The sequence below is a fragment of the Mesoplodon densirostris genome, chromosome 2 (genome assembly GCF_025265405.1).
Source record: "Mesoplodon densirostris isolate mMesDen1 chromosome 2, mMesDen1 primary haplotype, whole genome shotgun sequence".
Classification (NCBI taxonomy): domain Eukaryota; kingdom Metazoa; phylum Chordata; class Mammalia; order Artiodactyla; family Ziphiidae; genus Mesoplodon; species Mesoplodon densirostris.
The window spans coordinates 56,118,082-56,131,549 of record NC_082662.1 but is presented as its reverse complement, the minus strand read 5'-3'; the positions used below and the strand labels follow the sequence as shown (position 1 = coordinate 56,131,549).

The 13,468-nt window shown below is 42.4% G+C and overlaps 1 protein-coding gene across 1 annotated transcript in view; it reads right to left on the bottom strand.

The window, feature by feature from the left end:
- The window catches only part of PGM1 (phosphoglucomutase 1), a 57,200-nt gene that overhangs the window by 10,702 nt on the left and 33,030 nt on the right, over positions 1–13,468 (bottom strand). Inside the window, exons 5-7 of the mRNA XM_060089902.1 lie at positions 11,947–12,137; positions 10,517–10,671; positions 7,940–8,055 (exon numbers count right to left, since the gene is read on the bottom strand). Coding sequence (XP_059945885.1) covers positions 7,940–8,055; positions 10,517–10,671; positions 11,947–12,137 — 462 coding nt within the window. The remainder of the gene's footprint in view (positions 1–7,939; positions 8,056–10,516; positions 10,672–11,946; positions 12,138–13,468) is intronic.

Here is a 13,468-nt window from a genome sequence, read left to right as displayed (position 1 = left end):
CCCGCGTACCGCAAAACAAACAAACAAACAAACAAAAAAACAAAATTGGCTCCTTTGGATGTGCTTATATGCATGGAGACCCTTTCCCAAGAGCCTGATGGGGAACAGAACTCTCATTTTTTTGCCTTTGACTTCCTTATTCTAAAAAGAGCAGACGATATTGAGCTTTACTTTCTGATTTCTAAATAGGACTCGATACAATCCCTCTAATAATGTTTTGCATGTTATCGTGCCTTGAATTTTTTTATGTACCTCTCTGTCCTTCTTGACTTCCCACTGGGTCTTATTCTCCTTAAAACTGTGAGAGTATCTAGCACAATGCTGGCGATGAGGCATGAGGTAAGTTTGTTTCCTTCCTCTCTTCCTCCTTTTTGACCCAGCTCAAATATCCTCTCCTATCTGAGACTAGCTCCCAGCTTCCCTGGACAGTGATGAGCTACTTGTTCTTCTTGTATAGCAACTGTTCAAAACATGTGGTGTGGCGCCATACTCCTTGAGCCTCAGCCATCTATTTATGAGCCTTTTACCCCACTATCCATGTATGTCTTGGCGGCATCTCTTATATCCTTGTAATTTAGTCTGGTGGCTAGCATAGCACATGGAATATATTAAATAACTAATTGTGAAGGAGTTCATAAATGAATTAATCAATTAATAATCTACTCCAACATCTTCTCTTTCTCTTTTTGGTTCATAAAAATATACAACTTTTTCCCCCAAAAGAGTCCCTCTTCAGTAAGACACTACTTTTAGAAACAGCAGTTCTCAAAACATGGATGCTGGCAAACTAGAAATATCAGGCAATACTTTTAGCACTTTATATAACAAATTGAAGAAATGTTAACCTAATTTTATTAGCTATGGACTTTTATTTGCCTTTAGTGCTATTTCAAGGAACAGAAAGTTAGCTCTCTGGTTCCTACAGCTTTTTTTTTTTTTTTTTTTTTTTTCCTGTTGTACGTGGGCCTCTCACTGTTGTGGCCTCTCCCGTTGCAGAGCACAGGCTCTGGATGCGCAGTCTCAGCGGCCATGGCTCATGGGCTCAGCCGCTCCGTGGCATGTGGGATCTTCCTGGACCAGGGCACGAACCCGTGTCCCCTGCATCGGCAGGCGGACTCTCAACCACTGCAGCTTTTGCAAATGATGATATGTTTTGGCAATAGTTTACCCTGAGCAGGAAGATCCTGGCAGCTTCCCCAGTATACTGAGAATTCATGACCTAAGTGTACAGCTTGGAATTATTCATCTGTGAGCCCCTAGGTTTGTTTTTTTTTTCTGTCCTTCCTTCCTTTTTCTTTTCTTTTTTCTTGGGGGTGGGGTGCAGAGAGGCGGAAGGGAAGTGGCTAGACTGAAAGCATAGGGGGCAGTGTTCCTTTGTGCTTTTCCTATTCTAAGTAATGAATTGGCTTTTTCCTTTATGTAGAAATGACAATAAGATCTAAAAATCTCACCCAACTCTGACCAAGTTACTTGGAGATAACTAAATCACACACCTAATATTATAAACAAATCATCTGCCTTGGATAATCTAAATAAATATTCTATTCCATTTACAGAATCTCCAGTCTCTTTGAAAATTCTCATTAATTTCACTAATCACCTTGGATGTATCAAAACTCTAGGTAACTCTGACTAATACTCAGGAGGTCTGGGTAAATTTCATTTTCTTTAGGGTTCTAATGAATGATGACAAGTTAGTAGTGAAAAAAGGCAATGGTGTGTGTATGTGTTTCTCAAGCTACTGTTGTTTTTGCAGTTGTGGCAGTTGTTGTTCAGTGGAAAATGTTTTATGCTTAAGAGTCAGAAAACCTGAATCTGAAACTTACTTATCAGCTGCTTGAATTTGGACACGTCACTTAACTTTTCCAAGCCTCAGTTTCTTCAACTGTAAAATGGGGATAATGCCACCTTTCTCACACAATTTTAAGACTTTACTGTGATAGAGAGTGGAAATAGTTTATAAATTGTTAAGTATAATATAAATGCAAGATACCATTATTAATAAGGGAAAATAAAAAAACTTTTAGGGAAAATTAACATTTTCTACTACCTCATTAAGCTTTCAAAAATAACGTCTCCTAACTCTACATAATGGGAAAGAAAATGGAATATAACCCAATATGTTCTTTTTTTCTGGGCAGTGTGATTACAGTGCTTTTCTTTTCTTCCTTATCTAATTTTTTCCAGTTATGAATGTGAATTACTGGTATCATTTTTTTAATTAAAAAAAAAAAGCCAATCCCACTGAAGTGTAAGGAAAGGGAAAACTATCAGCAAGCACCACTGATCCCAGCTGACAGGAGTTTTGCCTCAGGTCTTTTCATATTTAGTCCAGGTCAGGGACCAACTAAGTCTATGGGGATTCTGCCCTTTCAGCATCTTCAAACACCTGTCACTTGACTTTGGCTTAATCAGCACCTTGTGATATGTATAAACTCTGCTCAGTCAGGGCACACTCTGGTCTCAGCCAAGAAAAATGTCAACCTTTGTTTAGGGAGCCAAGAGCCAATAGTTTCGGGATTAGGTTTCATTTACCAGTACGAGCATTTCAGGAGTGCCTGGGCTCCTGCCTCTGCCAGGCCAAGGCCTGTGGATGGACTACGGCAGCAGAAAAAGAGCTCCACAGAGTTCTCTGAAAACCCTAGCATCCATCTGTCTGTCTCTGTCTCTCTGCCTCTCTTTCTCTGACCACCTCTATCTCTCCTTCAAACTCCTAAACATGCCTGGAAATGTCCACCCCACATATACCTATTAGCTTGGCTAACATCTCCTGCAACTACTTTCAACTTCCTCCTTATCTAGGATGCCTTACTTGTTACCCTCTGTCCTTACCCCTATTCTATCACACCCTGTCTGCTCTTACCCCAACCTACGCCAAGAATTGTATCCCCAGCTTGTGCCTGGCATGCAGTCAGCTCTCAATACAGGTTTGCCCAGAGAATGCCCAGACCTCAACTGACTGGCTGGGAGGTCCAGCAGACCTGCTCTGTCCACAGTGCTGTCCTCTTTGGCTTCCACTGCACAAATGACTTCCCTGTGAAAGGGCAGATAAGCTCCTCAGGAAGCCTTTTCCAGACCACTCCGGCCTTCAAGGGGGCTCCTCCTCAGCAACCCCCAAACTTTCCATTTATCAATTCATCCTGCGCTGCTCCATGACTGCCCCTGGAACTTTGTTTCCTTTGGAGGAAATTGGTAAGCGCCTGACAGGCAGGAAACGTGTCTTAACCCAAACTCCATTTGATACTCAACAAATTTGAATCAGTGCCTACCATGTTCCAAGTATATGAGAAAATACTAAGATGAATAAGATATGTTCCCTGCCCTCACAGATGAGCACAGATGTACAGATGAGGGAGACAGACATGCAGGTAACAGTTTAACTGAGTTAGTTATAATTAGGGTATCAGCCTGAGAAATTTCCAGAGACGGGATGCTCTAACCTTCCTGCGGGGGCTTTACCTACAGGAAAATGTACTCAGTAGGTATGCAAATCAGAGCAGGCAGAGAAGTAGATAGGACATCTAATCCCCTACACCACAGAACCAGGGTAGGCGCCCTGACTATACAGTTCCCAGAGCATACTGTACTTCAGTTTCTATCACTTTCGATTACACTTGTAATAGCCTGGCCGGGGTCCGATTTCCTTCCCCAAATGTGGCCTCCATGGAGTCCTCCACAGGGAGGTTATGCTTAGCACTGTGTTCCCAGAACCTAATTCAGTATCTGGGATACAGTCAAAGCTCAATAAACATTTGAGGAATGAGCTGATGAAAAGAAATATGAAGGACTTTTCATAAGACATTAAAATTAAAAGAAATCTGCAAAGCATGAATGCTGTACTTCTTCAGGATATCACTCCTATATAATATATCATCACTAGGACCTTTTCAAGATGGGATGGGGGAAAAATATTGCTAACCTTTGGACCCAACCAGATCAGAATCTACTGGCATATTTCCACATGATACCAAGTTAATCCTCAACCTGGTTTCCTATCCCTCTTTCCTAAGACCCCCCACTTTTCCCAAGGAAGAGTTTCAAAAGCAGTGACATTCTATTCTATTCAGTGACTTCACTTTCTATTTCCTTCCCAATTTCCCAAGAATTCAAGTTTCCCTCCACCCTTGTGCATGAACACATGCATCAGCATCCACAATTAGGGGGGCAAATAACTGCTCCATGAGATCAACCGAAAACAGCAGGTTCACCCTGTCTAGTTCTGGTGCCCTAACAAAAATACCTTTATCCCTGGCATTTGTAATGCTGATGTCTGAGGAAGTGTCATAGCCTTGGTGGCTACAGTAATCATGTAAGACAGTTGCTGTTTCTCCACCATGAACAGACTAACGTATACTTGGTAAGAGTCATATTATGGCTTGTGCTTTTAAATGCTAGTGGTTTGTTTTATTTGGTGAGCCAGTTCTGAAGTCTGACTCCTATGCACCTCTTTGCCAGTAAACTTCTCCTTTTCTTTCATGAAAGGTCATCTCGTCTCACAAAGTCCTTGGGTCCTCAGCTCTGGACTATGGAGAGGGAATGATGCTGAGTCCCCCACAAGCGTCCCAGACTGCAGCCAGAGGTGAGGTGGGCATTCTCCACGGAGGTGGGTGTTTAAGCAGAAGAGCACTGACTGGTTATTTATGACTCCAGCAACACACAGAAAATTATGTCGGATAACGTTTAAAGTTCTTTCCTTTCCAACATCAGGATTCTGTTAGTCTGAATGGAGGATGCCAAGTGAAGAGTGTGTTCTCCCATTCATTCAACAAGTGTTTGCTGAGCACCTGGTCCATTTTGGGATTTATAGGAGGCTCTGGGGATATGACGGAGAACAAGACAGATGTGACTCCTGTCCTCATGGAGCTTACAATCTAGTGGAACCAACAGACGTTATTCAAGTAATCATAAATAATTGTAAAGTTACAGCTGTAATACGTGCAAGGAAGAAGTATGCGGTGCCATGAAGTCCAATAATAAGGGGATTGGACCCACTCTGGAAGGTTAGGGAGGCTTTCCTGAGAAAATTGCCTCTGCTCTCGCCTAGAAAAATACACAAATAAATGACCCTGTACTCAATTAAGCTACAGAATTTAAATATTTCAAGGCTTGTAGAATCACTTCTCCTTTAAGAGAAGCTCTGTAAAGGAACCGTTGGAAGCAACTGCCAACAACAGACATAGTAGGTGGAAATTAACTCCTCTATAAATAAGGAGATCAGAAGTTCAGTTAAGTAAGTTCAGCTGCACTCACTCAGCAGTGGAGACCCATGGCTATGCAGCCTGGTTTTTTAAATGCTTATCTCAGAAATATTGCACAACAATTGTCTTTTTTTCAGAGAGAGAGAGAATGAGTTTGTGGATTGTTCTTATGATGAATTCTGTCTTTTGATATAAAAGATATCAAAGGGAAGATAAAACCATGGTTGGTACTTAGTATTTGATGAGTGGGTTAATAAGTAAACAAATAAGAACAAGCTTTAACAAGAAATAATTTAAAATCTAATACTTGGGTTCAAAGAAATCAGTTCCACAAACGTAACATGGGGACTTTTCTTGGCAAATGTTCCTAAGTAAAAGCTTAAGGGGGTTTAATTATCTACATTACATGGGCTAAACAGTATTATGAAATGTCCTAAAAGCTAACATAAATGAAAGTTACATCAAGAAAACTACAGGGTCCAGTTTTCTAGAAATAGTCATCCCATCTACTCTTTTTTTTTTTTTTGCGGTACGCGGGCCTCTCACTGTTGTGGCCTCTCCCGTTGTGGAGCACAGGCTCTGGACACGCAGGCTCAGCGGCCATGGCTCACGGGCCCAGCCGCTCCACGGCATGTGGGATCTTCCCGGACCGGGGCACGAACCCGTGTCCCCTGCATCGGCAGGCGGACTCTCAACCACTGCGCCACCAGGGAAGCCCCCATCTGCTCTTTGTCAGGTCAACCCCGGAGGATTTGGGCTCAGTTCTAGATATGATCTTCTTCAAAGGGCATTGGTGAACAGGGAAGCATCAAGAAACTCATGCTGGGTGTATAACCAACGTGAAGTGGGGGATGACTGGAGGACTAGGGATGGGTGGCCAGAGAAGAGAGGACCTGAGAACTGCCCTCTGGCATCTGAAGGCCTGTCATGCGAGGGAGGAGCAGCTTGTGCCGTCCTGTCTTCAGGCCTGTTCCCAGCCAGTCAACACCTAGTTGGCTACTTGGCTCTAAGACTCTGACCCACCTTGACCAATGCTACCCACATGGGTCTGTGGGGCAATATGTTACTAGATATACCACAAAAAAGAGATATCGCAGTTAACTATACTTAGGTAAAACTGTACAAACAGGATTCCTTATAGCAGAATGTTTTGGAATATTCAAATGATAACATCATCACGAATATCCAAGATAGAAAGGTATATTCCAAGTTTCCCAATCTGTATTGAACTCAGAACTCTTTCATGGAACTAGTATCTTTCCACACATCCAAACACCCTGGAAAGACCTGTTCTAGACTTTTCTCTTTTCGCTAGGCTCAGCACTGAAATAGGTACATGGGGTCAGGAAACCAAAAGTTTAGACATGGTGCCTGCCTTCAAAGACAGCTTCATCCATAGGGAAGAAATATTGACACCAAGTCTGCACTGGATAACACTGAGGAGATTTCATGGGAGAAGACCACCTCACAGGTCCATTGGGTATTCATCTAGTATCCCATGGAGTAACATGGTACCATCCCTACTTTATGAGGTAGGAAAGGACTAAGCAGTAGACTTGTTACCTCTTACCAAAGACCTAGAACCTTGGGAAATCATGTAGCCTTTTTTGTAGACATTGTTCAACCCCCCAGACTCATCCATCTTTCTTAATACTCTCCAATTCCATCAAGCCAATTCATTACCAAGAAGTACTGCCACTCCCTCAAGGATATTAAACTGCTTAGAATTTTGTCAATGGGTGTCTCAAATTTACCAGCTCATTCTACCCACCCTGCCCTAGGACCTGTAGGAAAAGAAATCAGCATTCTATTCTGTTTAACTAGCATGACTTGCAACTTAATGGCAAGGCTGATAGAATGCTAGATTTTGATCTTTTCTTTGCTAAAGGATGGAAGAATAGTACTGAAGGACCCAGAAGACTGGTCCTTTTACTTCAAAGTATTGGGTAGAGGAAATAGGGCCACTGAAGTACCTTGTAACCTGGCTGCTGGAGACAACACGAGGGAAAGGGCCACACGCCTGAATGAATGTTTAGAAAAGAAAGAGACTGATGTAGGATGGGTTACAGGAAAGGTCATGGAGGTGGGAATTCAGGTCGATATTGGACAGACATAGAAGAGGAGAGAGAGCATAGAAAGTGGGATCTAGGGGTCTTGGAACATCTCCCAAAGCGTACCATGTTCTACACTTTCATCATACCACAATTTACATATAGATCCTTGTCGTCAACTTCTTGATCACCTAGCAACTTAGCTCCACCCTAATGGTCTCCCTCCACTTAACCGTAATAAATCACAACCTGTTGCTATGGAAAACGTGTGCCTATTAAAGAGGAAGATGTAATGCTGTGGTGAAACCTTCTCTTAAATAAAAACAAGAAACTGACTCGCTCCACCAGATTTCTTCCTAGAAATGAAAACATTTATAAAGGTTTCCTTGACCACTGAGGGAAGAAAAATGTGTTTATCACTCTGTTTAATCCCCACAGACTCAAGGATCAAACTTCCTGCCTCAGTAGATGTGATCCTCTGAAAGTAAAATTAGCCTTCCCTGGCAGAACGTGCTCATTGCTTTTCAAATGTGTACACTCTATCAGGGTTGTTATAAATAAGCTGTATCTTGATTTAGGACACATCAGCTACTGTTGCTATTTCAGTGCTGCCTTTAGCAGTCTAAGCTTTCTTTCATTGCAAGTAGCATTTACAGGAAAGAAATCGGTGGCTCAGGACTGCACACTTACCGGTCCCGAAGCTCTCCTCCCCACAAAGGGACAGTTTGCTTGCATCCATCAGATTCCCAAAAAACTTCCAGCCAGTTGGGGTTTCATACAAAGTGATCTTTGTAGCATTAGCCACCCTTCAAAGGCATGAAATCAAAGTTACATCACAGCAGGACTGCTAGCATAGCCATGTGAGGGATGGAAAACAGCAACCATTATTGTATCAAGGGTCTCATTTAGTATTCCTCAGAGGTACACATAATTCTAAGATTGGTGAAAAATCATATGAGAAAACTTGCACACAATGTGCTATTATATGTGGAGTCAGCGGAGGGGGGAAAGAGGACGAAGAAAGAATTAATTCAGGTCACTGAGTTTAACATTTTAGAAGAAGCAACAGTGGCAAAATGGGCAAGGCTGTTTGGGGGGCCATTTAAACCCACATGTTTTGGATATAGACAGTATTTATAACCATTCCATAGTGAATAAAAGAGTGATGTTTTGATGCACCTATAGTCATAGAGACATAGAATACTGGGTCTGGGAGGTCAGTATTTTACTGAGAAGGAAACAGGACCCAGAATGTTATGTGATCAGCCCGAGGTCACACGGCCAGGATGACCAATGCCTGCTATTCAGCTGCCCAGTCAGTGCTCCTTTCATTTCCCTGGAAGGCCCCCCAAGGACAGTGCCCAGTGCGGTCTCCCGTGTGCACCAGCTGCATACACATTGATGTATGGTCCCCTGTCCCCTCCAACATATCTTTTACCTCTCCCTATATTATCCTTAGCCTATTTGAAACCTTTGAGTGACTGTTTTTTTAAACCCTTGTCCTTTGAACAGGAAAAGTTACCTACATTTCATTTACTCTTTTAGTGAGATTTGCTTTCCAAAATGCTTGTCTTATCACTAGCAACACAATATCATATTTCAATTCTAATATTTGAGGAAAATTAGATCTACGATTTTGAAACCTGTGAAAGTACAATGAACTTTTTTCTGGGTAATGAGGTATTTTCCATTGTGATGCTATATGTGGATTATCAATTTTTTCAGAACTTGGAATTAAACTGTTTTGGATTACACAGAAGGTATTTCAGGACCTGATCAGTCTAATGTACAAGAGCGTGGCCACACACCAGCTCACGACTTTGGATGGAGGATGTGAAAGCAGAAGTACCAGATTCTAATTCTAGCTCTGATGTCGCTGTGGGGTCCCGGGCAAGACTGCTAACTACTCTTTTGGTTTCCTCCTCTTTAAAATAAGGACTGCTATGAGGATCAACTGAGATGGTGAATGTAAGAAGGTGCTGTGTCAACTACAAACTACTATATGAATATTAGCCATTACTTTGTTAGCTGAAGTCAGCACTAGTTCTGTAACACACACACACACACATACACACACACACACACACACACACAATAGAAAACTACTGTATAGCTCAGTGGTTGGGAGCAAAGGTTCTGGGTTCAAATTATGCTCCATCATTTACTAGCTGGGTGACCTTGGGCAAATTAGTTAATTTCTTTGTTCTTTTGTTTTCCCACCTGTAAAGAGAAGTTAAATATAGCATTTACTTCATGGGGTCGGTCTGAGAATTAAATGACTTAAAACATATCTAGTGTCTAGCATAAGGTAATGTTCAATTAATATTAATTATGATTGTAAGCGCCTAGATACATACATTCTGCTTTTCTCCCTGGCCTCGACCTTTTATTCATTCACTTGTTCTTTATCTATTCATTCAGGAAACATTTATTGGACACCTAACATGGTCTAGTTAATACTCTCCCTGGTTGGTCCTCATTTATAACTTATATTTTTCAGATGTTTTAGATGTGATCACGTAAGCTACCCTAAGGCCTTTGCAAGTGAGATGAAATACAATCAATCAATAAATAAGCAAGTCAGAGATATCAACTGTTTACTGTCACTGGTACTGCCTTTCTCAAAAACTGAATGCATTTGTTTTTAACTATTTTAGCTTTACGTTTACTCAGGTTTTAGATAAATGAACATTTACTATGCTTGTGTGTGTATGGGCATCTGACGGGGGCTGGATGAGGAATGTTTTTTGAAAGTTCTGCTGAAACACTGATCTTCCATCAAACTGCTCTTTCACCCAAACTCTGTGTACACTGCAAAGGGAAAGTGAGTCTCTAGAATGATGTCTTGACTACAACAAAGTGCTATCCATTCATTTATTCATTAACATTCAATCATTCATTTTTAAAAATGATGTGTGTGTGTGTGTGTGTGTGTGTGTGTGTGAGGCACACCATGATCAGGAAGAGTTTAGGACAGTGAATAAGATATTCTTTTCTCTGTAGAAGTTTCTAGTCTAACAGGGCAGATAGTCAAGTAAACAGGTTATCAGGACACAGTGTGATAAGGGCCAGGATGGAAGAAATGCAGGGTGCTAAGGGAGCACAGAGTGGGGACAACCAATCCAGAAAAAAGTTCATCCATTCCTTCATAAAATAAACACTTCCATAGCACATACTATGCATCAGATGCCCTAGCTGAAAAGGGAAGAAGGATGTTCCCAGCACTGTGAAGGGCCTGGCGGGAGCCAAGGGAATGGAGAGACGTACCGGTCCAGGGCACCACTGGTGGGCATGCTGCGTGCAAAGCCGCGGACCCCGGTTTGCTGGAAATATGGAATGCTGAAGATGTTAGCAGCAATGACAGCCACGGAGTCTGAAGGGTTCACAAAGAACCCACGCTTGCCCAGAATCATGTTTCGATCCTTTGGGAGAAGGGGAATTCAAAGGAAGATCTCTTAATCAAAGCGCTGAAGGAACCAAACTATCTTACATGGAGGTTTTATAAAAGTTAAAACTATGATACATTTATTCATACTGACTTCTAAACACTGGACTTTATTCCTAATGGATCTGTACAGCACCACTGGGCCAATGGCACCTCCGTGCCGAAGAGCTAAAACTGTTCTAAATTAAAGTGCGAGCACGAACTCCTTCTGGGCCGAATCCTCTCTTCTCCCTCCAGAGGCCAGCTGACTGTAACCTCCTTGACCTTTTCCAAACTCTGGAACTAATCACCTCTCTTCTCTCCCCAAAGAGAGGAGAGATCACAATGAGAGGAAATATGGGCTCTTTAGGGTCTGGTAGGTCTACCAGGCATCCTTCAAGGAACAAAGCAGATTTCCTCAAGGAAAGGCTTCTAAATCTTGGGCCCTCCGTGTGGTGCAGGTCCCAACAGAACATGCTGCCACCTCACTGCTCTCCTGGTGCCTGACATACTGGAAGTACTCAAGTAACTGAGAGTATGGAGGGAAAAACTCCCATCATGCACTGCCACAGAAAGATGCATTGCAAATGATGTCTGCTAGGGACCCTTTTAATTTCCCCAAATTTTGATATCGGAAAATCTCTTTTTAGGAAACAATGAATTCTAGATGATGTTAAAGAATAATAGCAACCACCAAAATATATTTTCGACGAAGTAAATATGTGTAGTGTTTCCTATCTCTGAGATATCAAGTATACAAACCTAGGACAGTTTCCCTCCTCGTCTGTCATATACTCACCAATGTAAATAAAAGTACGTGTTCATTTAAAATATTAATTGTAGCTAAAGAATAAAATGTTAATTCTCTCATTATAGTTTCATCTTTCAGCTAATGTGAATGAACAGGTGGGTATATTATAAGGCCAAGACCCTTTCCAGAGATTAAGTAGCTAGCTGCTCATTTAGAGCAAAAACCTACCTCAGGACAGGGACCTAGAACCCAACTAGTTCATGAAGCACCAGTCATGACATCATAACCAGGCCCCAATTACCCTGCCCCTCTTAGCAGACATTAAACACATGAGTTCCATTTCAAGGACTCATTCTGTTCAAGAGGGTCTTCTAATAATTGAGCCCTGACTCCAGTTGCAATGAAGGAGGTTGACTGGCAATCCTAGGCCCACAGGGCCTGGTAGAAGCAGTCTGCTTTTTCCCCGTCTTTAGGATCAGGCCTGACCTGCATCAGAGTTCACTTAAAAACACTTGTACCCACCCCATCTCCATCAAAGGCAGCCCCAAAATCATGCTCTCCTGTCTTCATAGTCTCCACCAGGTCAGCTGCATAGGTGAGGTTGGGGTCAGGGTGGTGGCCTCCAAAGTCCTCCAGGGGAACACAGTTAACTGCTGAGTTTGCGGGGGCTCCGAGTTCTTCACAGAGGATCTTCTTCACATACGGTCCCACAACTATGCAGAGCGTGAAATAAAGAACCAGAAAATAAAACTTACTACAGGAGGTGAGGACTTACTACATAAGGTGGAGGTGTTCTAGGGAGAATGGCAAAGAGAACATGCAAACTGTATTCAAGGGCTTGTGGGGAGACAAGTCTGGAGTAGAAAGTTCTACAAACAGGAATATTGAGAGATTGGGTTGGAAAGGGTGAGGCCATTTATTGAAGGAAAGAATGGGGGAAGGGAAGGGAGAGAACCATTATGAAGGCCCTGCTACACACCTGGGCCAGGTGCTTCTCAACTGTTTTCTCACTCAGTCCTTCAAAAAAGGCCCATGAGGTGGTACAGCTTAGTGCTTGAGAACCTGGACTCTGGAATCAGAGTGTCTGGGTTCAAATGTCAGCTCTGCCAATTATTGGCTGTGCCATTTGGGGAAAGCTATTTAATCTCTTTGCTGTGCCTCCGTCTACCCCACCTGCAAAAGGAGGATAATAATAGTAGCTACCTAACAGGGTTGATGTGAGAATTAAATGAGTTAATAGATATGAGGCACTGAGAACAGTACCAGCACACATTTTACAAATTTTGTATTACGATTATTTCCTCCAATTTATAGATAAGAAAACTGAGGTTCTGAGAGGAAGCTATTTGCCCAGACTTACACAGCTAGTAGGAGGGGGAGCTAGGATTCACAGCCCTGATCCTTCTCCTCTGTCAAGCTATCCGAAAAACGGATCAAAAGAATACAGACAAACGAACAAAAAACAGTAACAATGAACAACAGGAAAAACCAGTCACATACATTACGGTGATACTTAGTGTAACGATCAAGAATGTTCATCTCTAAAATGCTGAGAATGTTTTTTCACCAAGGAAGGTACCGACACCAGTATATGCCACAGAGGTCAGAACAGTATAGAATACGTGTCTCCCATTAGGGGCCTCCCGTTAAGGAGGCTACTGACACACCGCAGAATGAGGCCGAGGCAGCCAGGGCGGTGAGGGGTATAGCAACTGAGGCTTTTGAGGAACAACTTCAAGGCCTGGAGAAAGAAGTCAGCTTCGTGACCAGTAGCGACTAGCAAATACCCCATCACAGGCTCCATTCTCAAGCCAGCCCAGGCTTCTGCTCATTCCCCTAACGTGACTTCTATCTTTCAGCTTTCATGCATTTGCTACAGCCAACTGCCTCAGCTGGGAATGACCATCACTTGACTCTCCACCACCCTACGTCTTTCTTTCATAAAAGATGAGTTGGTTGCCACTTTTTCCAGGAAACCTTTCTTGATACCTTTGATCAAACTGTGCCTTTTTCCACACCCCAAGGAGAATACTTGAAATTCTAC